Genomic DNA, 17,329 nt, shown 5'->3' on the forward strand with positions numbered 1-17,329 from the left:
GGTCTATCACACTAGCAGAAGACCTGTACTTTAGGTACATAATAAATACTAACTGCATGTTCTCATGGACTATCAAAGCCCAGTGCACTATCTCCTCTAATCTAACAGTCATAAACAGATTTTAAGTTATCTTGATATAATTTTTTTTCACTCTTTTCTTACTGCTATGTGTCACTTTTTGCTGTCAGTAACTCCCATTTGGCAGTACAACTCTGAAGCCTTTTACCCTATTTTACTAAAGATACTATTGCTCATCTGCTACAGTCCACCTAATGAAAATGGAGCTTATTATAATTATGAGTAACTGGATCTGTAAAAGGTTATGTTGCTGTCCTGTAAGTAAGAGTAAAAGAGCAGGCCTAACTGACATTTACATCTAATGTAACATGTAGCTTCTGAGAATTTATTTCCAGATTCTCTTCTTCACTGAATTGTAAGTGGATCAAAGTTGCCAAGTTGTCCTCTGGAGAAGTCAGTTATTACTACAGTATACCTTCTACAAACACTTAGACATTGGGACTACAGCATGCGCACACGTATGTGCAAAGGCAACTAAACACAAAGCATGTGATCCAAATTTGGGCCCTTCACCCAAGCTGGAACAATTAGAGCTGGGCTAATCAAAACAGGTGAAACACCTCCTCTCAAGTAACAAATTTTAGGCTGGCAGCTCTCATGGTCCTGCTTCAACAATAAAGGTCTATCAGCTATAGAACATAATAACAGACAAAAAAACAAAAACAAAAACAAACAAACCGAGAAAGTTCTGCTTAAGTTCCAAATCCGTATTTCATTCATTTTCATCTTTCCCTAGTGCTTTTCACATTGGACTTCACACAAATCAATACATTTGCCTTTTTGGTCTGAGATGGTTCTTGACCCTTGCAACCAAGAATGTTAATTGTATGTGCAATACACACATTCAAAATCATTTATCAAACTGCTTATCTTCTTAAAGTACTCCAGAGTACGCAGCAGTATCCTTTGGATATCACACTGCACATCTTCTTAATGTACTCCAAAGTATGCACCAGTATCCTTTGGAACTCAGGATCCAGATTTAGACTGAAGTACAGGCTTAGTGTCACCATTTTCCAGCTGGTTGGGAGCATTCCTTATAGGTCTCTCAATTTCAGTGTCCTCATTTGTAAAATACAAACAATATCAGCACCTACCTACTAGTTCTACCTCTAAAACATATCCTGATTTATGGGTGCTTCGGTGGTCGGTCTGGTAACTTATACCTGAAGAGATGTGATCCTATACCTCTGAATCATATCCAGTTATAAACCAGTGTTACCTCAAAAAACAAAAACCAAATGTCCTGAATCTATCTACTTATGAAGCCATCTCCACACCACCACCATTTGTCACCAAAATCATTATTCTATAATTCAAACCTCCACAAGAACATCGGCTGTGCAAGTGCAAAGATTTTTTTTCCCATGTTGTATGCTACAAAGTTGCAAAAATCACAGAAAATGTCCATACATCCATCATCTCATTTCCCCTGATAACATCTTACACAACTACAGTACATTAAAACAAGGATAATAGTATAGGTACAAGACAATTTACTAACTACAGACCTTATTAAAAATTCACCAACTTTTGGTGGGAGTGCAAACTGGTCCAACCACTATGGAGAGCTGTGTGGAGATTTCTTGACCTACTAAATATAGAGCTTCCATATGATCCAGCAATTCCACTCCTAGGTATTTACCCAAAGGATACAGAAACATCAATTCCAAAGAGCACCTGCACCCCTATGTTTATAGCAGCACTATTTACAATAGCTAAGCTTTGGAAACAGCCCAAATGCCCAAAAATAGATGACTGGATCAAGAAGATGTGGTACATATATACCATGGAATATTACTCAGCATTCAAAAAAGATAAACACATGCAATTTGCAGCAACATGGATGGCGCTGGAAGGGGTCATGCTCAGCAAAATAAGCCAGAAAGAAAAAGAAAAATACTGGATGGTCTCACTCATAGCAGGAATCTAGAAAATGTAAATAAGTGACCAGGAAAAATAATAACTATAAGAAAATATCAAAATCAACAAACAACTATGAACCAGAGACACTCTATGGGGGTTGGGGGCTGGGGAAAGGAGGGCTTGGGGTCAAAATAAGGGGGTTGTAATTGTATGGGGAATATAAAAATAAAATTTAAATAAATAAATAAATAGAATGCGGCAAATCACCAAAAATAAAAATCAAAAAATAAATAAATAAAATGCCTGTGGGTGGGCCTCCCCTGGTGGCGCAGGCAGTTGAGCGCTGCACTGTGAAGCTGTCCACAGCCTCTGCAGCACCGGTTTGATCCCTGCCGACCGATGAGGGTCCCACATGGCGCAGCAGACCTCTCCTGTCTCGCCCGCTACTCCCCTAAGCAGTGTATTTTGTCAGTCTGCCTGTTCTGTTCCCCGCTCTGTCTCTGGTGAATCCTCTCACCCTCCCGTGATCTGGCCTGTACCCCGGTTCTTATATAAAATAAATAAATAAATCTTAAAAAAAAAAAAAAATCACCAACTTTTCATTAACATCCCTTTCCCATTCCAGGATCCTATTTACAAGCCCATACTGTATTTACGTGTTAGTTCTCCTTGTCTCCTGAAATCTGTGATAGTTCCTTAATCTTTTTTTATCTGTTATGATACTAGCACTTTTAAAGAATGCTAGTCAGTAATTTGGATTGAATAATTTTTTCTCAGTAGAATAAGATTATGCATTTTTTACAAGAACACTACAGGAAAGATGCTGTATTCTTCTTAGTGCTAAATATCATAATGTCACTATGTCCCTCTACTGGTAGTATTAACCTTGATCACTTGTAAGATAATGTCTTTCAGGTTCCCCATCATAAACTCACTGTTTAATCCTTAAAATATCTCTAGGAGATTTATTTTTTTTAAGATTTTATTTATTTAAAATCTGAAGAAGAAGAAATCAAAAAAACCATCCCTTTTATTATCGAAACAAAAAAAATCAAATATTTGGGAATAAATCTAACAAAAGAGGTAAAGGACCTATACAAAGAAAACTATAAAACACTGTTAAAAGAAATAGAAGAAGACACAAAGAAATGGAAAGACATCCCCTGCTCATGGATTGGAAGAATAAACATTATTAAAATGGCCATCCTACCAAAAGCAATATACAGATTCAATGCTATTCCAATCAAAATTTCAATGTCATTCTTCAAAGAAATAGAACAATTATTGATGAAATTCATATGGAATCACAAAAAACCCCAAATTGCCAAAGCTCTCCTGAAAAAGAAAGAAGGGAATGGAGGCATCACACTCCCAGACTTCAAACTATACTACAAAGCCATAATCATCAAAACTGCATGGTATTGGAAAAAGAACAGACATACAGACCAATGGAATCGAATAGAAAATCCAGAAATAAACCCACAGATTTATGGTCAACTAATCTTTGACAAAGGAGCAAAGACTACGCATTGGAGCAAAGAAAGTTTGTTCAATAAATGGTGCTGGGAAAACTGGGTCGCTACATGCAAAAGAATGAAGCTTGACCACTACCTCACACCATACACAAAAATCAACTCAAAATGGATTAAAGAACTAGACATAAGACCTGAAACCATAAAATACATAGAAGGAAATATAGGCGAAACACTACGGGATTTGCATATCAAAGGCATCTTTACAGACACATCACCCAAAGCAGTGATAGTGAAGGCAAAGATCAACAGCTGGGACTACATCAAATTAAAGAGCTTCTGCACAGCAAAAGAGACAATAACAAAAACAAAGAGAAACCCCACCAACTGGGAGAACATTTTTGCACCCAACACTAATGATAAAGGACTGATCACAAAAATCTGCAAAGAGCTGATGAGACTCAGCAACAACAAAGAAAATAATCCAGTCAAAAAATGGGCAAAGAGCTAAAAAGAAACTTCTCTGAAGAGGAAATGCAAATGGCCAACAGACATATGAAAAATGTTCAACATCACTTGTAATCAGGGAAACGCAAATCAAAACTACCATGAGATACCATCTCACACCAGTGAGAATGGCACATATTAAAAAAACTAGCAACAACAAATGTTGGCGAGGGTGTGGAGAAAAAGGAACTCTTCTGCACTGTTGGTGGGAGTGCAAACTGGTCCAACCACTGTGGAGAGCTGTGTGGAGATTTCTGGACCTACTAAACATAGAGCTTCCATATGATCCAGCAATTCCACTCCTAGGTATTTACCCAAAGGACACAGAAACATCAATTCCAAAGAACACCTGCACCCCTATGTTTATAGCAGCACTATTTACAATAGCTAAGCTTTGGAAACAGCCCAAATGCCCAAAAATAGATGACTGGATCAAGAAGATGTGGTACATATACACCATGGAATATTATTCAGCATTCAAAAAAGATAAACACATGCAATTTGCAGCAACATGGATGGCGTTGGAAGGGATCATGCTCAGCGAAATAAGCCAAAAAGAAAAAGAAAAATACCGGATGGTCTCACTCATAGCAGGAATCTAGAAAACTTAAATAAGGGACCAGGAAAATGAATAACTATAAGAAAGTGAAAATCAAAATCAACAAAAAACTATGAACCAGAGACACTTTTTGGGGGGTGGGGGGCGGGAGGGGAGGGATTGGGGTCAGAATGGGGCGTTTGCAATTGTATGGGGGAATATAAAAATAAAATTTATTATTTAAAAAAATAAATAAATAAATAAAAGATTTTATTTATTTATTTATACAAGCACTGGGTACAGTTAGAAGCGTGGGAGGGTGAGAGAATTCACCAGAGCCAGAGCGGGGAGCAGAGCAGGCAGAAGGACCCAAGTACACTGCTGAGGGGAGCAGCGGGCGGCAGGAGAGGTCTGTATGCCATGAGGAACCCTCCTCCGGTGGCCAGGGAGCAGCCAGGGATTGAACCGGCGCCACAGAGGCTGCGGGCAGCCTCGCAACCGAGCGCTCAACTGATGTGCCACCGGGGAGGCCCTCTCTGGGAGATTTTTTAAAAAAATTTTTTAAAGATTTATTAATATTTTTTTATTTATACAATAGCTGGGGTACAGGCCAGAGGTACGGGAGGGTGAGAGGATTCACCAGAGAAAGAGTGGGGAGCAGAACAGGCAGAGGACCGAAAGCACTGCTAAGGGGGGCAGTGGGCCGGCCCCACAGGAGAAGTCTGCTGCACCATGCGGGAATCTCCCTGGCTGGCTGGGAATCAAACTGGAGTTGCAGAGGCTGTGGACAGCTTCATGGCGCTGTGCTCAACCCACTGCACCACTGGGTAAGTCCTCTAGGAGATATTTTTAAACTATAAAAATATTCTATTAAATTTTTTTTTAAAAGATTTATTTACTTACACATACAAGAACTGGGGTGTAAGCCAGAGGTGGGGGTGGTGATTCATTAGAGACAGAATGGGGAGCAGAACAGGCAGACTGACTTAAATACAATGCTGAGGGGAGCAGTGGGCGAGGCAGGACGTCTGCTGCGCCATGTGGGTCACCTCCCTGGCCAGGGATCGAACTTGTGCTGCAGAGTCTTTGGATAGCTTCATAGTGCTGAGATTTAACCCCCTGCGCCACCAGAGAGGCCCTCTATTAAATATTTTATATTCTTAAAGATTTTATTTATTTATACAAGAGCTGGGGTACAGGCCAGAGGCACAGGAGGGTGAGAAGATTCACCAAAGACAGAGCAGGGAGCAGAACAGGTAGATGGACCACAAGTACTGCTGAGGGGAGCAGCGGGCAAGACAGGAGAGGTCTGCCGCGCCATGTGGGCATATCCCTGGCCGGCTGGGAATAGAACCAGCACTGCAGAGGCTTCGGACAGCTTCGCAGCTCTGTACTCAACATGCTGCGCCACTTGGGAAGTCCCTATTAAATATTTTATTTTTATTTATTTTTTAAGATTTATTCATTTATTCATTCATTCATACAAGCACTGGGTACAGTCAGAAGCGCGGGAGGGTGAGAGAATTCACCAGAGCCAGAGTGGGGAACAGAACAGGCAGACTGACGAAGTACACTGCTGAGGGGAGCAACGGGTACGGCAGAAGAGGTCTGTCATGCCATGTGGGACCCTAGCTGGCGGCCGGGGATTGAACTGGCGCTGCAGAGGCTGCGGGCAGCCTCGCAGCCCAGTGCTCAACCGCTGCACCACCAGGAGAGACCCTATTAAATATTTTATATCAAACTTTTGGACATAAGTTTTAGTGTCTTTTGTTGGATCTTGTCTGCAAAAATAATTGCAGTGACCTTTGCTTAATGGTGAATTGTCTATTTCTCTCTGTACTTACATGTAGAATGTATGAGTCTGAACATTTTTCACATTTGATGGTCATTATTAAATATATACTTATATGACTTGTCTATCTTTTCCCCAATTTTTTTTTCTACTGGGTTTTTGTGTCCTCAATTTTATCATTTATTTAAATGATTTATTTTATTTTTATTTATGCATGTAAGAACTGGGGTGTAGGCCGGAAGTGCAGGTGGTGAGAGGATTCACCAGAGAGTGGGGAAAAGAACAGGCGGGTCCACTGAAATACACTGCTGAGGGGAGTAGCGGGCAAGACAGGAGAAGTCTGCTGCACCATGTGGGTTAGAGCTCCCTAGCAGGGATCAAACCCATGCCTGTCACAGTGGCTGGTGATATCTTCACAGCGCTGAGACTTTAACCCCTGCACTACCAGGGAGGCCTGGGTCCTCAGTTTTAAAAAGTTCTTAATGTGTCAGGGTGGATGGTCTTCATGGTATATGCTACAAACACTTTTCCCTAAATTGTCAGTTGTCTCTTGACTTTGTTTATGGTGCATTTTTGCATTATTTTTTCCAAAGAGAGAAAAATAATTTATTCCAAAAGGTGACAAAAATAATAAATTCATCCTGAAAATATACTTCAGAGTAATTCTGTTGGTACAGCTCTTCCCTTTGAACAACGTTCCAGCGGAGTCTTACAGTCTTCTAAGTTCTTAAACACTCCATTAACTCTGTCTTGTGAGCAGGCAGGAGCTGTCTTCAAATGGACCACGCACCAAGAAGCAAAGGAGGTCAGCATGAGAGGCACCAGAGGCTGCTGTCTGCCCTGGTTGCCCCAGGAGCTCTGTGGTTTTATTTTTTAATGCAGTCAAATTTATCAGTTGTTCTTTTATTTTAAAAAAAAGATTTATTTATTTATTTACGCATACAAGAACTGGGTACAGGCCAGAGGTGTGTGATGTGAGAGGATTCACCAGAGACAGAGTGGGGAACAGAACAGGCAGACTGACTGAAATACACTGCTGAGGGGAGCAGTGGTTGAGTCAGGAGAGGTCTGCTATGCCATGTAGGTAGCTTCCTGCACCCCCAGCACCACCAGGGAGGCCCAGTTGTTCTTTTATTGACCCAGAATTCTAAATTCCATTAAAAAGCCCTCCCTTGGGCCTCCCTGGTGGTGCAGCGGTTGAGCGCTGGGTTGCGAAGCTGATCCGCTTCAATCCCCGACCACCGGGTGAGGGTCCCACATGGCGCACAGACCTCTCCTGCCACCAGCTGCTCCCCTCAGCAGTGTACTTCGTCAATCTGCCTGCTCTGCTCTCCGTTCTGACTCTGGTGAATTCTCTTGCCCTCCCGCACTTCTGACTGTACCCAGTGCTTATATAAATAAATAAACAAATCTTTAAAAAAAAAAAAAAAGCCCTCCCTAACCAAAGTTAAAGAGGAAACTCATTAAATACCTGTATAATTTCATTTTTAATTTCAATATCTAGATCCCTGATCCATTTGGTATTTATTCTTCTCAATGGTGTAAAATACAAATCTAATTATCTTTTTCCGAATGGCTACAAGTTGTCCCATCACTTTTTTTTTTTTTTAAAGTCCAACATACTGGGCCTCCCCTGGTGGTGCAGTGGTTGAGTGCTGGGCTGAGAAGCTGCCCGCGGCCTCTGCAGCTCCGGTTCAATACCCGGCCACCAGCAAGGGTCGCACATGGTGCAACAGACCTCTCCTGCTGTGCCCGCTGCTCCCCTCAGCAGTGTATTTCATCAGTCTGCCTGTTCTGTTCCCCGCTCTGGCTCTTGTTGAATTCTCTCACCCACCCGTGCTTCTGACTGCACCTAGTGCTTGTATAAATGAATAAATCAATCTTAAAAAAAAAAAAAAAGTCCAACATACTTCCAATGATTTAAGATCCAACTTTTCTCATACATAATTCGGGACTTCCTGTTCCACGTGACTGGTCCACTGTCTATTTGTCATTATCACACTGTGTTAACTATGGTGGTTTTGTATGGTATGTTTTTTGTTTTTGTTTTTTTTTTTTAAAAAGATTTATTTATTTATTTATACAAGCACTGGGTACAGTCAGAAGCGCGGGAGGGTGAGAGAATTCACCAGAGCCAGAGCAGGGAGCAGAGCAGGCAGATTGACGAAGTACACTGCTGAGGGGAGCAGCGGGCTGCAGGAGAGGTCTGCGCGCCATGTGGGACCCTCCTCTAGTGGCCGGGGAGCAGCCGGGGATTGAACCGGCGCAGCAGACTTCGCAGCCCAGTGCTCAACCGCTGCGCCACCGGGGAGGTCCTGTACAGTATGTTTTAATGTCTGGTAGAACTACTTTTCTTTAGTTTTTCTTTTCCAGTATTTCCTTGGCTATTTACACAAGTTTATTTTTCCATACTTAGCTATCAACTTTTTTTTTTAAAAAAAGCTTTATTTATTTATGTATACAAAAATTGGGGTACAGGACAGAGGGGTGGGGAGGAGGGGAGTTGAGAGGATTCACCAGAGAGAGTGGGAAGCAGAACAGGCAGACTAACTGAAATACACTGCTGAGGGGAGCAGCAGGAGAGACAGGAGAGGTCTGCTGTGTCATGTGGTTAGCTCTCTGGCAGGATATGGATTGAATTCATGCTGCAGAGGCTGCTGATAGCTTCACAGTGCTGTGCTTAACCCCTTGCACCACCAGGGAGGTCCTGGTTATCAACTTTCTAACTTCGTACAGTAGCTGCTATTTTTATTGTAGTAGTGAATTTATAAATTAACTTAGGGGAGATCTGACTGCAATTCTGAGTCACAGAATTTAAGGGATATCTTTCCCCTTTTTTTTAAAGTCTACTTGTGTCTTTTGACTGATTAAATTTTTTCCTCTTACAGGTTTCATACATTTCTTGTTCAATTTATGCCCAAGATTTAATTTTTCTTGTTGTTATCATGAGGTTTTCCCTAACATTATATCTTGTTTATTATTTCTGTTACAAAGGTTACTGACTTTTGTATGTTTTTATGCCCTGCTACTTTACTGAATTATTTTATTGTATGAGTTAGTTTTACTATTGATTTTCTATAGTTTTCCAGACATACTATCACATTGTCTCCAAACTAAGAGTTTTACTTTTGTTTATTTATTCTTATGTCTCTAGTTGATTTCTTTTTTTTCCTAAATAGCGAGGCACATAAAAAGTCTAATTAATCCTCTCATGAAAAATATGCACAATCACCACAGATACAGATAAGGTCACTTCAGAATCATTACTCCTGTTGTCCAATCTTCAGCTCACTGCTAGACACTTCATTTCTTTTGCCAGCACCAACACTGGCCTTTGCAGACTCCTGACTTTTCTTCATTCTGTTCTTGCTTTCCTTTTGCTGTTTTCTTGAGGTCTTTTTCTTCTCATATGTCTTAAGTACTATTGCCTTTCCAGGTGAGAATGTCAATCACCATTTGTTTCTGTAGTCGAGGTCAGCCATGAACTTCCCGGACCAGATAAATACTGTATCATTCATGAAGGAGATAAATCTTCAACCATCCAGGGAGGATTTAATTGATTTCTTTAGCTAATGTCTCTGAGATAAGGTTAAATAGCAGCAGAAATAGTGGGGATTCTTGCCTTTTTCAAGATCTTAATGGAAATACCTCTAACACTTCTTCATAAAATAAGATACTACCTTTACGACTAAGATAGATACATGGAGATCTTTACCTACCTATCTATACATTTGTTGGAGACCCCTAAGGTGTGAAGAGCTGAGACATGGAGAATGTCAGGGTTGTAACTGGAAGACTGGTCAACATGGGCTGGAAGACTGGCCCGTGTCCAGACCAAGATGTCCTTTCTTGTGTCAGCAAACCTAATCCTGAGAAACAGGCAAGATTAGAAAGGGAGTAAAATATACCTGATAGCACAGAACATTGGTGGTGACTGTGTGCCCAGACAAGGCTAAGTACTAAGAAAATGATTCATTGTCTAATAACTAACATAGAGTGGAGGGAAGCCATCTGCATCAATAAAAATGAGTTGGTCCTGGCGGTCGGGATGCTTGCGCACAGAATGAGAGGCCTTGCATCCCCTGGGTCCTGCTTCTCTTAAACTCTATTTTGTGTCTGTCATTTCTTTATTCCTCGGTTCTTTCGGGTTCCTCTCTCAACCCTGTTCACCGGAGCTGGACTCCGGCAATACATTCTTTTTTATTTTTTATTTAAAGATTTATTTACTTACGCATACAAGAACTGGGGTGTAGACCAGAGGTGTGGGGGGTGAGAAGATTCACCAGAGGCAGAGTGGGAAGCAGAACAGGCGGGTGGACTGAAATATATTGCCTGGTGAGGGGAGCAGCCGGTCAGACAGGAGAGGTCTGCTGCGCCATGCAGGTCTGTTCCCTGGCCAGGGATCTAACAAAGGCCTCAATTGCTGACGCTCGCTGGATAGCGGTGAGACATTAACCCCCCCAGCCACCAGGGAGGCCCCAGCATACATTCTTTTTTTTTTAAAGATTTTATTTATTTATTTATACACGTACTGGGTACAGTCAGAAGCGCAGGAAGGTGAGAGAATTCACCAGAGCCAGAGCGGAGAACAGAACAGGCAGACTGACGAAGTACACTGCTGAGGGAGCAGCGGGCAGCAGGAGAGGTCTGCACGCCATGTGGGACCCTCGCCTGGTGGCCGGGGATCAAACTGGAGCTGCAGAGGCTGCGGGCAGCTTTGCAACTCAGCGCTCAACCGCTGCGCCACCAGGGAGGCCCTCCGGCATAACATTCTTGATGATATTCTTAATAAAAGAAGAAAATCCTTCCCCTCCCCATAACAATAATGGCAGGAGACAAGGATCCCCAACATTATTCAACAGCTTCCTAAGAGTAACTATTAATGGATTTAGCTCATTGACGAAAACAGGAGATATTAATATAGAAAAGCAACATCACTTGCAGATGTTGTAATCAGATGCCTTGAATGCTGAAGAAAATTAATTACAAAAAAATGAAAGAATTCAGTAAGCTGCAGAGCACTATATAAACACTGAAATGTACATCTGATCTTTATTAGGCCTGGCCTCCCAACTGTATACTACCTACGTGAGATTTGCTCATTCTACAGAATACGGGTCCAGAAACTTGTTTTCATGTGTATACTGGGAACTAATCAGGCTTAGATTATCCCATACTAAATTCAAAGAAAGTAATAGAAAAGCTACAATAATTAGTTAATTTTCAGAGGGAAAAAAAAGCCAAAAAATACATGCTTTAATCTTAAATTCTGGTGTGCATTATCAAATAGTTCATAAGAAGTGACTCAAACAGTAAAATATATTCATCCTATTTTGTAACAGTCTTCCATTAATAAGAATAGCCTAATAGGTAGGAACAAACTAAAGTTAGTATCAAAGAAAACATTTACAATATATCAAAGCATAATTAAGACTTTAGGACAGTAAGTCCATTTTAAATAATATTTAGCATGGAAAATGACTTATTTCTTACTAACTAGTCAATAAAAACTGTTGATATATTAAATGAGAAACCAGAATTTGGGTAATTTCTTGGCTTACTGTTCATTCTATCAAAATATAGTTCATTTTAACACATCGATTCTCTTTGTAAACAAAACTGTAATTAACAAATTCATAATAAATATTAAGTATATAATGGCCTCATTTGGCTGAGCTCTGTAACATAGTAGTGCATCTGCATTAAGTCTTAATTTCCCAATAGTATAATTAAATCTATAATTTTGGTCCTTATATCTCCTCTGTACCAAAGTTTGCTGTACAAACTATATAGGGTTCATTCATCAATACTAACCTAGTTTGTTAAGTTACATGAGTGGGCCTCCCCGGTGGCACAGCAGTTGAGCACTGGGCTGCAGGGTTGCAGGGCTGCCCCCAGCCTCTGCAACACCAGTTCGATCCTCAGCCACCAGCGAGGGTCCTACATGGCGTGCAGACCTCTCCTGCCACGCCAGCTGCTGCCCTCAGCAGTGTGTTTCATCAGTCTGCCTGTTCTGCTCCCTGCTCTGGCTCTGGTGAATTCTCTCACCCTCCCGTGCTTCTGACTGTACCCAGTGCTTGTATAAATAAATAAATAAATCTTTAAAAAAAAAAAAAAGTTACAAGAGTGATAATCTTTGAAGAAAAAAATGGTAATAGTAATACGGAGGTGGTATAATAAAAGATTTCTGAATATTTTTCTGGTGATTTTACACATATGTTCACTTTGTGACAATTCATTATTAGACACTTGATATTCTATATGCTGTTCCTCAGATATTTATACATATTTTAATTAAAATAGTTGATTTTTTAAAATAAGCAGATAAAGCAAATTTAAAAAAGCTACAAGGCTTATTCCTTACATCTCTCATTAAGTGCAATTTCTCTGGAAGCATGCTATATAGCACTTAGGGTCTTTGTTGCATAAAACAAACTTATCTTCAAACTCTGTATCATTCAACTTGGTGAGATGCTTACATTATTTGGTGATGGGGGAAGAGCAATTCACATCTTTTCTTTCAAGTTTTTTCCCCCCATGTCTTTTATTTTATTTTTATTTTTAAAGATTTATTTATGCATACAAGAACTGGGGTGTAGGCCAGAGGTGTGGGGGGAGGGTGAGAGCATTCACCAGAGTCAGAGTGGGGAGCAGAACAGGCGGATCTACTGAAATAGCACTGCTGAGGGGAGCAGCAGGCAAGACAGGAAAGGTATGCTGCACTTTATGGGTTAGCTCCCTGGCGGGGGATGGAACTCATGCTGCAGTGGCTATAGCGCTATGTCTTTAAGCCCTATGTCACCAGAGAGGGCCCCCAATATGTTTTAAAGTAGAAAGGGAGTTAATTGTTCTACACATACTGTCATGTGTATTCGTTTCTACCTTTTTTACTCTTTTCTTAGTCTCTCTCATTCTCCGACATAGTTGATCTCTACAGCTCAATTTCCACATTTACCGCAGATATTTTTTTTCTATAGATTTTTATTAATTTTTGCAAAGAAGAACTGGGGTATAGGCCAGAAGTGCAGAGGGTGAGAGTATTCACCAGAGACAGAATGGGGAGTAGAGCAGGCAGATTTACTGAAATGCACTGCAAAGGGGAGCAGTGGGCAAGACAGGAAAGGTCTGCTACACCATGTGGGTTGGCTCCCTGGCCAGGGATCAAACTCAGGCCATCTCTATCTTGGTGATAGCACTGAGTCCTTACCCCTAGGCCACCAGGGAGGCCCCTAATATACATATGATGTAACTAAGCTATCTATATAAACCAGAGAAGAACAAATAATTCTCAAAAAACTATATATCCCCACCCACATACTGCAGGCATATCAATCAATTCAAAATACCCCAATCACTCAAACTAAAATCATCTCCTCCCTGTACTCCCCACAATAAGACTTGTTATTATACTGGATCTCTCTGGGAGGTACAGTTCTCCTAGCTAAAACCTCAGAAACATCATTGACTCAATTCTCTCCAATATAGCCCTATACATCTGCAACAGTATTCTACTTTGGGAAGTCAAGTCTTTCTCTATAACCTTATCCTTTCCATTTCCATTGCTATAAAACTATGTTACTCCTAATACCTTGCTTGAATTATTGCAAAAAAGCTCCTACTTCCTCTACCCAGCTCTTCCCCCACTCCAATTAAACTTCCATACTGTTACCAGATCAGTCTTCTTGGGGGATAACTTTGAGCACAGTACATTTGTATAAAAAGTATTCAAAGATCCTCCCTACCTTGAGCTAAGTCAAGCCTGGTTTTTAATTTCTCTAGAGAAATTATATAAACAATCATAAATCTAGCCTCCATTACTAGTCAATATCAAAGGTAATTAACCACCAAAAGAGGAAATAAACTGAGCTATATGGAAAGCAAACAAACAAAAACAAAAGAGGGAGAAGAGGAGCTTCGACTCAGCCAGATTTCTGAACAAAGAATAAACGTGACCATTATTCAAGATTGAAGAAGCCAAAGAGAAGTCAGAGGTTGTAAAGTATTTGGTTACAGAAAAGCTGTAATGTTATTTCTTTAAATGCAATTCTGAATCTAGATCCTAGGCTGTGAAGACTGAAATTAAATGTTCTATCAGCCCAATTTCTAAGACTCTCTCCAAGCTTGAGTCTTACTTTTCCCGTGAAAGCACATTAACTTCATACTCCATGTAAAAGAAAATACCCAGCAAGAATACTGTAGCATGATTATAACCTCTGATCAGTTTCTTTTTTATTAATGAGGAACTTACAATATAAAATAAATAAAACAACAATATAAAAGGCTGTTGTTCTCTATAAAAAAATTAACAATTTATCTCATGACAAGACAAAATTTGAAAATATATTCCTAATAACAAGACATAGCTTAGGAATGATGGTTCAGTACTCACTAGTTCAATATTCTGTCACTTATGAAATCAATTACTGTAAATAATGAGAATAAACTGTATCTACAGGGAGTCTTATTTTATTAGCAACATGAAAGTAACCTAAAATGGTTAACTTTAGTTATACAGAAAACATAGTAAAAGGAGACTGATAAAAAAATTAAACACATTAAAGAAAAAATAAAAAAGAGAAAGAATTTGAACAGTATATTAAATACAACAAAGTCTAAAGAAGGGATGGCAAATATATTTTTTTTTGCACATTAACCCTGAAAAGAAATGAATTCTGAATAAGGTGCCTTCTGAAGCTGTGCTCTAGCATAGGAAAGAACACTATAATCAATAAGCAGTGTTGGTCAGAGACATGAGAAAGAATTAATAATATTACCTGCATCATGTATTTGCCATCCCTGGGCTATTCTACTCATAAACAAAACAAAACAAAACAAAAAACCACCTAATAGAATAAGCAATTAAAAAATTACTTACTGCTTCAACAGAGTTACATTCTCGTCTTGTTTCTAAATAACGTAGCGCTCGCTTTTCTTCTTCTTTTAATTTAGCATCTGCCTGTCCAGAAGTAAAATAGCAATCGTTTTTAAGAATATCAAAAGAATAGCTCAAATGATCACATATACTAAGTTCTGACTTACATATTTCATATAATTCTGTACACCATTTTGTTGTAAATACGAGGGTGCCTGTGTTCTATAAAATCTCTCTGTTGAATCCAAGTATGCCTTCTCAAAATTGTCCCTATAAATTTGAAGCTTATCTTCAGGATTAGAACAAAGGTTAACTGAAAAACAAAAAATAAAATTTAACTCTAATTATGATTCAAATCAGTATTTTGAGTACAATAAATAAAATAACAAAATAGAGGAGTTATTATGTGCAAAGGACTATGAACATAAAATCACATAAGACAAAATCCTTCTCCATAAGAAAAAAAAGATTATAGCACAGAGCAGTAAAGTAACAAAGAGTATAGGTAATGTGGAAAGAGATCCACTGGATGATTAAGAAACCATTCACAGAAGAGGTGGAATTTGAATTGAGTCTTAAGGAATAAAGTAGGATTTACATAGCTCGGGATTAGTAAATAATTAAATGTTCAGAAGTAGAAAAGCATAAGACAAAGTGAAGGTACAATGACTAGGCTACTTGAGTGGATTGTAGAAGAAAAAAATAATATGCGAAGTTAGGACGACGGGTTGTGGGAACTCAAATCTCAGGCTAAGTAACCTGAACTTAGCATGTTGTACCACTAAGGGGTGAGAAAAACAAAACAAAACAGTACTTTAAAATAATTTGCATGAAAGAAACAAAGGTTGAGAGAGAGCCAAACTAAAAAACTAACCTTTGAAAGCGACTGTGGAATGGGGGCAACCAGAGAAGAAGGGGGACACAGACTGGGAGGGAAGAAAACAAAGGGAGGGGGCACAAGAGCCTAGGTGGTGAACTATGGGTTCTTTTGGTGGAGGGCTCAGTATGGCAAAAATGCCTGAAGGGGGGCATTCTACAATTCTATAACGAAAATAGCAATGTAAACCTGTATTAACTCACTAAAAACTAATAAAAAAAATAATTTTGGTGAATGAGTTAAATGATAGCATAAAAAGAATGTTTCAAAAGTCCAGATGTAGATTTTAAATTAGCTTAAACTGTTAGATGTTGAAATAAAAAGGAATAAATTTCATGGAAGTTGCTAATGAAAATGTAAAGACTTGGTATATAAGGAAATATCGGGACAATGGGAAAAGTCAAAGATAACTAAAATTTCATGAATACAAAAACTGTTATCAAGAACTACTTTGTGCTAGGCATTCTATGTGCAGGAAGGGTAGAGAACAACCCAGTAAATTAGACAAAAGTATTATGACAGGGAAGCACAAGTATTGTGACTAGGAAGCACTGAGTGAGAGGACCGCACTTACTCTGGAATCAAGAAAAATTTCTATGAGGAAATAGAGAATGCAGCTGAGTGAAAAGACTGGGGGGTGGGGGAGGAGGAAAGAGAGTTTTTAGTTGAAGGAAATAGCTTGACTGATTGAAAGAACAAATGAGAGTATCATTGTTAGAAACTAAAGAGTTAGGAGACAAATGTACACATGGAATTAACAGATTTCCTGAAAATGTTAAGTACAAAACTAGTTACCTTTATGAGCTATAGATTCAAATCTACATTTCTCTCACTTAGGTCACTGAAAAGATTTAACAGCCAAGAAATGAGATGGAGAAAATAAATATTAACCACAATAATCATGAATTTCTGTATAAATCTTTGTGTATACTTAAAACATCAGGCATTAAAAATAGACATGGCTATATGCTAATAAACATAACTTTGATAGCACTATTTTATTATTGTCTTGGAGCTTTCATGAAAAGGAAATTATGATTAAAACATACCATAGGATTCTCTTACTCCAATGACTAGCTGAGAATCAAAAGCTTCTCCTAATCTTTCAGCATGCACCAGCTTCATTGCACTATCTTGGAGTCTGTTTTTTATATTTGAAAAGATTGATTCATTCCATGTATCAAGCATGAGCTAGGAAAAAAAGAACAAAATATGCAATTGTTTCAATTATGAGTATACCAAGTACCATATATACACATAAATTGTAAAAAACGTGTTTCAGAATCAAACATAATTGGGTTTTAATTTCAATATTACTTATTTACCT

The 17,329-nt window shown here is 39.2% G+C and overlaps 1 protein-coding gene across 1 annotated transcript in view; it reads right to left on the minus strand.

Annotated features, from left to right (window-relative positions):
• Window positions 1-17,329, minus strand: part of CUL5 (cullin 5) — a 91,758-nt gene that overhangs the window by 37,423 nt on the left and 37,006 nt on the right. Inside the window, exons 6-8 of the mRNA XM_037505683.2 lie at window positions 17,052-17,193; window positions 15,293-15,438; window positions 15,129-15,209 (exon numbers count right to left, since the gene is read on the minus strand). Of these exons, the coding sequence (XP_037361580.1) occupies window positions 15,129-15,209; window positions 15,293-15,438; window positions 17,052-17,193 (369 nt within the window). The remainder of the gene's footprint in view (window positions 1-15,128; window positions 15,210-15,292; window positions 15,439-17,051; window positions 17,194-17,329) is intronic.

The sequence above is a fragment of the Talpa occidentalis genome, unplaced genomic scaffold, assembly GCF_014898055.3.
Source record: "Talpa occidentalis isolate TD23 unplaced genomic scaffold, MPIMG_talOcc4v2.1 talOcc4.12, whole genome shotgun sequence".
Taxonomy (NCBI): Eukaryota; Metazoa; Chordata; class Mammalia; order Eulipotyphla; family Talpidae; genus Talpa; species Talpa occidentalis.